Genomic DNA, 13,200 nt, shown 5'->3' with positions numbered 1-13,200 from the left:
TTTAAACATTTCGCTATTGTTTTTGTAAAAAGCTGATTTATAAATAAAAAAGTAATAATTAAGAATTTAAAATTTCCAAAAATGTCTCATTCTCCCGAATTTAAATAATTTGTGCAGTAAATCGTAATATTCGTTTCTGGATAATTAAACCCTCTCCATACAGGTTGCATTGCCCCAGAGAATTATAAGCTAAGACGGACTGAGCATAAGCGAAATATCTTTATTAATAAGGTTGTGCCATCAAGAGTTTAGTATTTATTGTGTTTATAGGGCCTACCCCAATTTACTTTTTATTAATGCGTAGGGCTCTTTTTGTTGACAAAGAGGAAAGTCAGCACTTGCATCACACACAATTTGTCATTATTGCGTCAAATGTAAGAACGGTTTTATTCAGCAAAAGCCTCTGCCTAGTTGCGAGACACGTGTAAGATCAATATTTTTTGTTTCAAATTATATTAGACTACACGATGTCTCTATCACGCGAAAGAAATGTAGCTAGCTATGGCTCCTGTTGTTTCTGATAACAATGTTAATCATAAGTATCTTATCGTTTCAATAAATATAGTGAGTTATGATCATGAGTAACTTTCTATTAGTGTCATTCTTTAATTATTATGTTGCATGCTAAGAGGTTATTTGTAGTTTTAATAATTGCAGTTTTCAAAAAGTCTCTGTGTTAATTCCAATTTCAAATTAATTTTTCTAAGTAATTACTGGATTTTTTTTTTATTTTCCCCACCACCTTTCCTATATTTTACTCCTATTAGTTACATACGTCGTCTCTCTTGAAATCACCTGGTGAGCACAGAATTACATGATTTCATATTAGGTTATATTAGCTGTAAGGTAATTAAATTTGTGACGAAACCAAAAATTATTTATCTTTCTTCTGCTGAATACATTCATCCGTCTTTAGGTGCTTTGCTTCGGTTGCATTGAGTATAGTTTGTCGTTTAATATCTGGCCTATATTTAGTGAAACTAATAAAACATAGGCCTAGAACTGTTATAAAACGTGAAGTTCTGTGTGTGTATTTTACTTTTTACTTATTAACATAGGCTTAATATGTAACTCAATTCACAATAATACTAACTTCATCACAGTCATTTCCTACAACATTCGAGCCACGCCCCTTTGGTTTGATTAAACAAAACATGGCGGACATGTTCAATTGTCTTCAACTAGAAGACGTTGTAGCCTCTCTATAGTATCTATCTCGTTGGTTGTCACGGTTAAAATGAGGTTCACAAATGCAGTTTCAACAAGGTGATGCATAGAAAACATAAAAGTGAGCAATTCTCAGACCCTAACTAGATTTAAAAACAAACACTAAAATAATAAAACAAATGTCACCAGAAACAAATTATCTGGTGCGTTTACAAAATACTGGGATGTAAAAGATCCGAATTGTCAAGTTTGTTAAAAACATATATGAAACAAAGAATGTAACCACCGGATGTAAAGGGTCTGGAGGATAAGTAAAATGGGTCAATAAAAATTATATCACACTGTCAAGTCCTGTATTCGATAAAAATTTCAGAGTTGCATTTGCACAATTAAAATTATTTTCAAGAGCCTCACGTAGAATTGGCCGAATTCGATATTGCCGAAGGACACGGTCATATTTTCTACACTATAATAAATAATGTTCCACCGTAAGTGGAACATGGCATATATCACATTCCAGCTGAGGCTCACCACGTAGGAGATGGCCATGTGTCAGATGACAGTGTCCAATCCTCAACCAGGTGAGTAAAACTACTTCATGTCGTGACGCTCTTGTGGACGAATCCCAAAATCTATTCTTTATCCTTGGTAATTTATTTCCCTCTTGTGCAAGCCATTCTCCTTCGCATTGCCACTATATTTTGTTTCAGGTAATTTTGAATATCTTGCCACCTCTCACGCCAATACACCTCAGACCCATTCAGAGCAATGTCCCTTGCTGCAGCATCTGCTGCCTCGTTACCAGGAATGCCAACATGACCCGGAGTCCACACTACTCCAATCTCATAATCAGAGGTTAGGAAAGTGTGGAAAAGTTCCTGGGTTCTCAACACAAGCGGATCATCAGAATTCAAATGCTGCAGGGACTGAATAGCACTTAAAGAGTCAGAGCAGATAAGGAATCTCTCCCGGGATTGTCTAATTAAAAACAATAAAGCTCTATAAAAAGCATAAAGTTCTGCAGCAAAAACACTAGTGTACTGGCTCAATTTATATTTAAATATCTGTCCATCTGCAACAAAGGAACAACCAACACAATCATTTACTCGGGATCCATCAGTAAAAACTAATGAATAATTTGGAAACTGTGATAAAAGTTCACTAAAACGAAGTCTATTAACAAAAGCTGATGTAAAATTCTTAAAACTTCGGCTCAAACTCACATGAAACATGGGACGTCGCAAAATCCACGGTGGAGTGGTCGTATATTCCAGTGTGCGAACTGTTGGCAGGCGGATGTCGAGCTCAGAGAGCAGTTCACAAAACAGCACACCTGCTGGACGAAGTCTCCGTGGATTTTCAGTGTATCGGTCATAAAGAGAAAGATGGTATAAGGAATCGTAAGAATTGTGCTTGGGTTGTAAGCAGACCTTAACTGCATATAAGCACAAATAGATATTACGTCGCCGATACAGCGATGGCTCCCCTGCTTCGCAATACAGGCTCTCTAACCAAATCGTTCGGAAGGCCCCTGTAACGAGTCGTAACCCATGATGATGGATAGCGTCTAAGACAAGTAACTTGGATTTATTTGCTGAGCCATAAGCACTATGCGGTGTGCACCCCAGAGAACACGTGACAGAAGGCATAAAATATTTAAGGATTTTTCACACCACCTTGTCAAGTCACGTATATGCGCTCCCCACGTTAATTTATAATCAAAGATAAGGCCCAAAAATCTCGCAGTATCTGTATATTGCAACTCCACTCCATTAAGACGTAGTTCATGATGTGGATGCAGTCCACGTTGATTATAAAAGTGGACACACTGCGTTTCTAGAGTGGAGAATTTAAACCCATTGCGGACAGTGCATTCTGATAGTACGTTGATGACGAGTTGCAACTGTCGACCGATAATATAAACTGAAGTCATCAATGTACAACAGAGAAAATACTCGGTTACCCACACAGTGGGCAATTCCATTGATCGCAATGGAGAAAAGAACACTTAAAAGAGACCCCTACCGAAAGCCGTTTTCTTGAAGATGTTCGTTACAAATTGTGGTGTGTACTTGGACTCGGAAATACCGCTCTGCCATGAACTTCGCAATAAACGTTGGTAGACTGCCACGAAGTCACCAATCATGCAGAGTTTGCAGATTGCCATACCGCCATGTGGTATCATAAGCCTCTTCTAGATGAAAGAAGACTGCCATAAGATGCTCCTTGCATCTCTAATGGAGGTCTCAAGCTGAACAAGCTGGACTGCGGCGGATTTATGCTTACGAAAACCATATTGGATATTAGATAATCGGTTTTCTGATTCAAATGACCACATCAGGCCTTTTACTTATCGTATTTTCCATAACTTTACATAAGCAGCTGGTGAGACAAACTGGCCTATAACTGCTAGGTAAAGAAGGATTCTTTCCCGATTTATGGATTGGAATTACAATGGCGGAACACAAAGAAGATGGAAATAAACCCTCAGTCCAGATTCTGTTGTATATTCACAGAAGAAAGGATTTTCCAGCATGTGGTTATGGATGTTGCCAGGGCCAGGGGAGGTGTCAGGGGTTGTCTAGTACTGCCTCCAGCTCCTCACCTGCAGTTCGTCACACTTCTGATCGTGATCTTGACCTAGGTCGAGATCGAGAGCGTGATCTAGACCCGCTACCCGAACCTGGAGTGTGACGTTGTTGTGTTCTACCAGGCCTACAATCCTTCTGTACTGTCATAGCACTGACCTTCCTAGGGACGTAAGGCCTGATATCAAGCCCACATGAGTCGTCAGACTCAGCAGTCAGAGTGGCAACATCCACATACGTCTGGGTTGCAGTTTCAATTTGCTTCCCAGGCATACTTGCAAGAGGTGGCGTCTGCGTAGATGCATCAATTCCCTCTGTTGACTTCTGCATTACTTATGAATAAGATTTTCCTGTCGCCTTTTTTTTGTTGAATGAAAATACGCTTACGCGCCTCGAAAAAAGTAATATTTTCTCGGACTCGAAGCTCTTGCATATCTCTATCTACCATTTACTTCGGGCAATTTTCAGAATTGGAGGCGTGGTCACCAGAACAATTCAGTGTTCGACACTGGCACATGGGGAATCCCTATGGTCAGCACTGCCGTACTTTGCACATATGATATTTTTAGTGCTACATTTTAGCATATGTCCTAATCGTTTGCACCTAAAGCACCGCATTGGGTTCGGCATATACGCACGTATTGGGACACGCTCATACCCGACAAAGATGTATTCTGGCAACAGAGACGTTTTGTCAGAAAGACTGTGCTCAGGGGTTCAGTCCGTCCGTTCTGCTTATGCAGTAAATGGTAAGCCTTGGACACAGACTGTTACGCCAGATCTAATTGGATCTCTTCATCGGACATACCATCTAGAGAATCGTATGCACAACTCCTTGTGTGGTGTTCAGCGAGGAGTGTCGCTCAACTTTGCTCTTAACAGCGTCTCACGCTGTTTTACAGATGAAGTCTCAACGAGGAGACTGCCATTGCGGAGTCGAGTTGCATTTCTGTCCTTGCCCACGAGTCCATCGAGTGCGCATCTCACGTAGAATGGACTGATGTTTTTCATAGTTTTTTCGGTTCCATCCAAGGCGATACTAATAAACTTTGGAGGTGGCTCTTTAACTGCTACTTTCTCAGGGTCAAAGTCCATTGCAGTGTTCGTCTTATTACCATCAGTTGTACTGTCTTCTGCTATTTTCTGTTTGTTTGGTTGCTGTTTTTATGGAAGAGAAGAGAAGCGCGAACAGGCCATTTTGAAACAGAGCCCCCTACGGAACCGTCGGCGTCAGCCTACCACTGTGGGGGGGGCAAAAGAAAAAGACAAAAGACACGTAAAAATTCTTCACTGGCTATGAGGACCTCCCCACAGCCCGATCCCAAGCAACCCACCTCACGCAAGTTACCCTTCAAACTGAACATTACACACCTTATGGCAAGTCTTACACCAGAGGCATGTCGCAGTTTTATGCCCCCACCACGGGAATAACAGCTCGTGGCTCTACACTGAATAGAACCGCCGGACTTCTTGGCTAACTCCGATCTCACCGACCAAAGCCGGAGTAATCCGAGACTGCACAGCTTCAAGGCACTTGTTGTTGATACACTGCGACACCCATTAGTCAGCGGTAACACATTGGAGCAATATACCAGGTCCAGCGAGCAGAGTCGGTCAACAGGACGTCTAAATTACCCGGGGCCCCCAATGGGGCTCTATGTGAGTTTTCTTGATGTTTGGTCCAGGTCCGCTATTGCTTCGTTGCTGGGCGCCCTGTCGGGCCACACAACTCGGAAGTCGCGCTCGAAACCGTGGGACAGGACCAAGGGGATAGGAAAGATCCCGGTTGGTGAGACGGGAGTTACAAGCCCAAGAACCTTAACCTAAGAATGAATAAAAATATCTATAAGAGGAAGAAGTATGTGCCTCACCAGGCATTCGTAACAAATCCCCTCATGTAGGCGGACGTGGCAAAGAACTAACAGTAGGGATGTAAGATGAAAATGGCTGGGGTGATGTGGTGGGTGTTCCGCATGCCATGGTGGCCAGCCAGTCAGTCGGTGACTTACTGTAGTTAGTTTGTCAGTTAAGATTTGTAAGGATATTGTTAGAAACAAAACAGTACATGAGCTTGATATGAAGAAAGCTATGAACAGAACAATCAATAAACTTCACTCACCTCTGGTTCACACTTTAACACAGGAAATGTGAATGGCATTGCACTTTCCTCAATTTTCATTTCCCATTTGAAACCACAGCCGGAGTCCTTGCTCTCCACTGATGTCCCTTCCTGTCGAATATATTGATGCAAAACATTTGTAGTAGTGTCGCAACTTCAGTTCATTTGTTCAGTCTGCATGCTCACACTTGGCTCCTACTCCTTAAGAAAATAATTGATACGACCACACAACTACTATGCAAGAAAAAAAAAAAAAAAAAAGAACTATGTACAAAGCAACTACGTAATTAAAATTGCCAATGCTCAGGTCGGGGGAAAATACCTCACAAAACTCCTGAAGCCATACATAGGCAAGACGAGCTTCTACATCAAAGGCTCTAACCATTTCATCGAGAGACGCAAGATGCTGGTTCTCGAACCTCAGGACATTCTAGTGAGCATGGATGTGGTATCACTGTTCACTAGAGTACCGGTCAGCGGCACCATATAACTATATGAGTAGGTAACATCTTTTCTGAAGACATCGTAGCTCTCTTCCGACACGTCTTGACTACCACATATTTCCAGTGGTCACAGATTTTTTACTAACAGACAGATGGAGTGGCCATGGGGAGTCTCCTCATTCTTGTAGTTGCTAAGTTCTATATAGAATCCTTTGAAGATGCGATCTTGGAATCTGCGAAGCCTGCCTGCTTGTTCAGATATGTGGACGATACATTCGTCATCTGGAATCACGGAAAACAAGTCCTCGAGGACTTCCTAATCCACCTGAACAGCCACCACACACAGATCCAGTTCACCATGGAGACAGAGAAGGATGGTCAGTTACCCTTCCTTGATGTGATGGTCTACAGGAAGGAGAATGGTTCCCTCGGCCACAAAGTCTACAGTAAATCCACCCCATTGACAAATATTTACACAACGACTCAAACCACCACCCCAAACAGAAATGGGCAATGATGAAAATTCTCTTCGACCAGGCCAAACGGGTCTCCGATCCACAACATATAAAACAGAAAATTGGCCACCTCATGTCTACACTGGAGGCCAATGGCTACTCCACAGGAGAAATTAAAAGAGCCTTAAAATCAAGATGGCAGACACCACCTGATCCGAGACAAGGCCAAACATAGAGAGACACAGTTTTTCTCCTGTACTACAGACAAGTTACAGATTGTATCAGCAAGATACTACTACAACACAACGTGGAGACAATCTTCACACCCACTAGGCAGACTCGTAACTGTTTATGGTCTGCCAAGGATAAATGTGACTGACTGTCATCAGCTGGAGTATACAGAATCCCGTGTTAATGTGGGTCAGTGTACATAGGCCCAACACAGCGTAGCTTCAAGACCCGAATCACCGAGCATAGAAGGAACTGCCATCTAGGTTACGTGGACAACTCAGCCATAGCCGAGCATGCTTTTAAAGATGGGGATCACAACATCAGGTTCGAGGACACCAACATGCTAAGCAGTAAGCCACACTTCTATGCCAGGTTACATCGGGAGGCTACTAAAATGCACAGACACAAAAACAACTTTAATCGTAAGGAAGAAGGATTCAAGGTCAACAAAGCTTAGTACCTGGCCCTCAGAAGAAAACACATCAAACCCTTTCTCCGACAATTGAACACTATGACATCCAATGAGAACACTGAAGCCACTGGTGCAGACCGCAGTGACGACAAGCCACAACCCCCCCACACCTTAAATATGGATGTGCTACCAGTCTCAGTACCAGTCGTTCTTGATATGCACAGCAGATCTCTCCGCTCATGTGTACCACGCCACTGAAGATTGCACCGGAGTAGTGGACGAAGCGTTTGGTTGTAACACCGACAGATCACGGCCCTCTAGCCCGGAAAATACCAATCCTATGTTAAGATTCCACTGTTAGAGGTGACGGGAATTGACTGACACTCAGTCACCTGCTAGCAGTTAATTGTTGTAGGTGTGTTTTTTCTGAGCACATCACTCACTCATGACCAACGGAGTTACAATATCTTGACTTCTCTGCATCACTTCATTTTATGGAATTTTATTGATCTCACTGGCTGAAAGTAAAATATATCAGCGATTAGACAAGATTTCGGATGAGGAACAACTGCCATCAGCATTTTTCGAAGAAGATGATGTGACAACGTACAAGTTTCAGAGTTGGATATTGCAGAGGACAGTGACCATGATAGCAGGAGCGAGCAATCAGCTAATGAAGAAGTTATTTGCCCTGAATATACAGGAAGAGATAATGTAACAATGTGGAAAGTTCATGCTGCTCCAACAAACTGTCACCGAGCAAAGAGTGTAATGGATTACTGGGAGTTATTTCTTCCCGACTCAGTTACTAAAGAAATTGTGAGATGTACGAATACAAATTACAGTCGTCCGCATGATGCTTTGACACAGATATAAACGAAATAAAGACTGTACTTGGCAGGACTCAAGAAATCATCCTAACATGTCGAAGAGCTTTGGGCAATTGACAGTGCAGATCCTGAACATGTTCGACTATTTTCTATTTATTACTTTGTGCTCTTCGATTTGGTGATGTTAGTACAAGGTTAGAAAAGAAAATTCTTGACAAAATAGTACCAATTCAAAATATTTTTAAAGAATATGCTCTTCAGTGTAAGAACCACTGTAGTCTTTCTGAATATGTTACCAATGATGAAATACTGGAGAGCTTCTGTGGGTACTGCAGTTTCCGGCAATACATGCCAAGAAAAGCCAAGCCAATATGGAATTGAAATATTTGCAATGGATGACTCATGCATGTTGTACACCTCAAGTAGGAAAACAATGATCAAAGCAGCTCATAATATTCAATGAAAATGTTAAAAATAAGAAAATATTGCTAATTTTTTTGTAAGCTAGTAACAATAATGTTTGTATACTTTGTAACTAATTGTTAAATTCTACTAAACAGCTAAGCAGTGGATGAAACAAGCCTAAAAAACAAAAACATCATGCTACATATAAATTACCTAGTACAGAGACTAAAAAAATAGAGAATGAGCGCTGCGCTCACCCGTGACCAACCATGTTACAAAATGAAAGGGTTAAGTCCCCACCATCCACAACAATTAATAATATACGACTGAGGAAGTACAAAAGATTGTCTTACATCTGGTAAAGGTTTCGCCTCTTCTTTAACTGCATCATCATTTGAATGTATTGCCAAAGGGTCCACCTCGGGTTCCATCTTGATAGCATCCATTACAACTGAAAGAACAATGTAAGAAAATTGCATGTTTGCTGTTTATAGCTGAAATATGGCTACACGTGTGCCCTGCTTAACTTCAATAGGGAACATGCAATGCAGAAGAGTTTATTATAATATGCAGGCCTAAATAAAATTTGATTTCTAACGTAATCAATAACTGATCACAAATCATTTCTATTTCACCTGCTATCATTTCCACAGTGACAAACACATGCACAGCACTGTGAACTCTTATGTAAAAAAGAACAGACCATTCGAAACAACAGAATGTGCCAATATCATTTGTTCCACACTTTCATTACAGTAATATTTGATTACACATATACAGAAATTGGTGAACCTTCGATTTTGCTACACACAATACAGGGAGAAAAAACATACTGTACTTGAAAATATGAAAATAACCTCAAAATTGCAGCATACCAGTATCACTATAAAGACAAAAATATTTGATCGCTTCTGAAGTTATAAACCCACCCAAACTGCTCCATATAGGCCTATCTTCGTTTATTATACAAAGTGAGTCATAATTATCTACTATAAATAATTGCAGATATTCTGTACACCAAAACAAACATATTTTGTCATATAAACATATAGCCAATACTGCATTGTTATCAAGATATGGCAATATTGCGTTATTTTAAAGCTAGTCTACCAATTATCCGTGAATAAAATCGGAACTAACAGTCTGAGTAGTTTTGTAGTTAAAACGAGATGTATTCATAGTTGGCCATGTCTTGTAGTTATGGTGATGTTTTGTTGATTCATAATGTTGAGTACTGTAACTGAGATTAGTGTTATTTTTACTTTACTGAATTGCATAACCTAACAGTTGACACTAATACAGAATGAGTTCTAAATTATGGTTTATTTATTTATGCCAGGAATTTGTCACACAGGGGTTCTTTTACATGCCAGTAAATCCACTGACATAAGCCTGTCGCATTTAAACACACTTAAATGCCATCGACCTGGGCCAGGATCGAACCCGCAACCTCGAGCACACAAGGCCAGCACTATACCAAATACGCTACTGAGGCCGACTACAGAATGGAAAACCATACACATACAGTGAAATGATCAATATGGTCTTGATTTAGAGTGAAGTAAGAAACAATCCTGCAGCTGCTGCTGCTCGCATCTACACAGAACGTGTCCTGCCTGACGACACCCAACTCCAAAACCATTTGTAGCAGTGGAACGTCAACTAAGGGAAACTGGTCGCTTTGCACCTGTGATGAACAATGCCGGTAGACCTCGAAGTCGCAGGACTGCTGCTGCTGCTGAAGAAAACATTCTTCATTCTGTAGACCATTCAACAGGTACAAGTACATGGCAATTAAATGGATGTCATTTCACATATCTGAGAAGTCAGTGTGGAGAATTGTGCATGAAGCATTACTCTAGCCATACCATCTACAATCTGTGCAAGAATTACAAGGAGAGGTTGACTTTGAATTTTGGAGGATATTCTGCGAATGTTTACTTCATGAAAATGCAGCTGATCGACATTTCTTAAGCAAAATACTGGTACTGGATGAAGCAATATTCACCATAAAAGGTATCTTCAATCGTCACAACCAGCTGTCTGGGCATACCAGAATCCAAATGCTACTGAGGAAGTACATTAACAACATCAGTTCTCCATCAATATCTGAATGGGTGTAATTGGGGACATCCTACTGGGACCATGTGAACTTCCTGCATGATTAACAGGTGCTGCGTATTTACACTTTCTGCAGACTGAACTAACCCAGCAATTGGACGTTGTACCACTGGCAACACACTTTAACATCTGCGCATTACGATTATGCTGTGACACTTCATTTGGATAAACAGTTCCCAGGTAGACGGATTGGACACAATGGGCATACTGCATGGCTGGTGAGATCACCCGATCTCACTCCATGTGACTTTTAATTGTGGGGCCACATGAAGGAACTAGTTTACTCCCAACGATATGCTACGAGACAGCATCTGTTGAATGTAATGGCTGCAGGAAATACAGGACACACCTAATATCTTCCAGCTAAAGGCATTCATTTGCGAAGGAGGGCGGAATTTTGTTGTGAAGTTAATGGTGGACACTTCGAACATCTTCTATGAATCAACAATGTCAATAAACATGTACCTACCTGTTGTTTGTGTTTCTAAACTGTTCCCATAACGAAGTTGTCACGACCAAAAGTATATATGACAAAATACCTTTGTTTTGGTATATAGAATATTCTGCAATACTTTATAGTACATAATTACGACTCACCCTGTATACCCGACAAATATCTTTGCTAGGGTTGCCACTTACGAAGATATATGTGAACTTCTAGAGATTTACAGTTTAATGTCTAAGGTGTAAGATCATTATCATTCTTTACTCTGTTTTAGACATTTATACAACCTGTGTATTAGGCTAACACATACCGCACATACCTATAGGCTACAACAGTCTCCCACAAAATTGTTAAGAAAGTAAGTTCAACAGGCAAATGTATTCAAGACATCAGCTTGAAAAGTGACGAAAGTTATTGTCTGGACAGAGCTGCAGCAGGAATTGTTCCAGCCGATAAGCTATTGATTCTCACTGGTGGGCAATAAAAAATGACTGCCTAATAAATCTACTGCACTTTAAAGTTACGTACTCACCTATGTCACGCAAGGAGATGCTGGACTCCCTGCCTCCATTTTCCACAGTTAGTATTGTTTCAATAGTGCAAGCAACTACACGTGTACAGTCTGCTAAGAATAAATGGCAAATAACAGGCTTAATTATTCTACCCCACATTGGGTGTTCATTTACAATTTGTATGTCCACACAGAATCCGCTCATACTGTCAGGAGATTATTTCAAGAGAATTTCCAGGTGATTGAGTTCAAAGTCGTGATACAATTCATAAATTACTTAACAAATTTCGGTAAATGGGAAGTGTTCAAGATGAGAAGCGAAGAAGGCGATGTTCAGTGCTCACAGCAGAAACTCTTGATCACACTGAACAAAGCCAGGAAAATTCCCCTATGATATATCTTAGCTGTCTTTCTCAGCAAATGGAAATTTCTTACAGTTCCATACAAAGGGTTAGGAAGTTACTTAAGTTAAAACCCTATAATCCAGGTGATCCTGTATTTCGGCTTAGATTTGTGAATGGAATTTGAATAAAGAACATGGTGGAGAAAGTAATCCTAATCTCGTTTTCAGACAAAGCATGGCTTCACTTATGTGGATGTTAATTCGCAAGACTGCCGATAGTGGAGTTCTAAGAAACCTGATCTGCTCTATGACGAACTCTTTCATGACCAGACATCATGAGTGTGGTGAGCAGTTTCGGTCAGAGAATAACAGGCCCAATTCCTTTTAGGAAACAATTAATAGTTTCCTAAGCAGATGTCTGAAATGTGTGGAAAATAGAGGCAGGTGGTTCCAGCATCTCCTTGCGTGAAATGGGTGAGTACATAACTTTGAAAGTGCATTAGAATTTATTACATAGCCACTCTAGCTAAGAAGTAACCACTGAACCATGGACTCATATATTGCCCGGCCAAAGGGAAATGAAAGCTTATCAGCGGGCACAATCAATGCTGCAGCTCTGGTCAGACGATAATTGGATGACCCAGTATTTGCTCTTTACACTCACCCACATCTGACCACTTAAACTTTATTCAAGAAAAAGCTCTTTCAATATAGACATTAGAATCTGACATACTGAGGAGAAAACCAATTGGAAATTGGTCATTCAATTAAAAAATTGACAGAATCAAAATATATATATATATATATATATATATATATATATAATCATTTCTAGTAGTTGTAGTTGATTGCGTAATAAAAAGATTACATTACAACAATTGAAAATATAATTATGATTTATTCATATTTTTATTGATTTTATACGTAGTTGAAGTTAATAGTTTGTGTATGTACAATAGTTTCGTATAAAGAAAAGTCAAATTGACATACTTATCTAACTTCCAGTACAAGCTCAAGACTGTCTACTTTATATAGCCTACACGTCCTGTTGTTCTTAATTTGAAATCATCACTCAAGCAATAAAAAAGTTGAGGTAAACAGTTGTGTAGTTGAGGGTAGGTAGGCAATGC

The 13,200-nt window shown here is 40.3% G+C and overlaps 1 protein-coding gene across 2 annotated transcripts in view; it reads right to left on the bottom strand.

The window, feature by feature from the left end:
• LOC138710295 (zinc finger protein ZFP2-like) overlaps positions 1–13,200 on the bottom strand; it is a 32,241-nt gene that overhangs the window by 17,427 nt on the left and 1,614 nt on the right. The window contains exons 2-3 of one of the 2 annotated variants that reach the window (XM_069841075.1): positions 9,004–9,101; positions 5,875–5,985 (exon numbers count right to left, since the gene is read on the bottom strand). In XM_069841075.1, the coding sequence (XP_069697176.1) occupies positions 5,875–5,985; positions 9,004–9,096 (204 nt within the window). In that variant the 5' untranslated portion in view covers positions 9,097–9,101. The remainder of the gene's footprint in view (positions 1–5,874; positions 5,986–9,003; positions 9,102–13,200) is intronic. The other variant, XM_069841076.1, reaches the window with a different exon arrangement.

Source organism: Periplaneta americana, chromosome 12 (assembly GCF_040183065.1).
Source record: "Periplaneta americana isolate PAMFEO1 chromosome 12, P.americana_PAMFEO1_priV1, whole genome shotgun sequence".
Classification (NCBI taxonomy): Eukaryota; Metazoa; Arthropoda; class Insecta; order Blattodea; family Blattidae; genus Periplaneta; species Periplaneta americana.
This window is presented reverse-complemented; position numbering and strand designations above follow the sequence as displayed.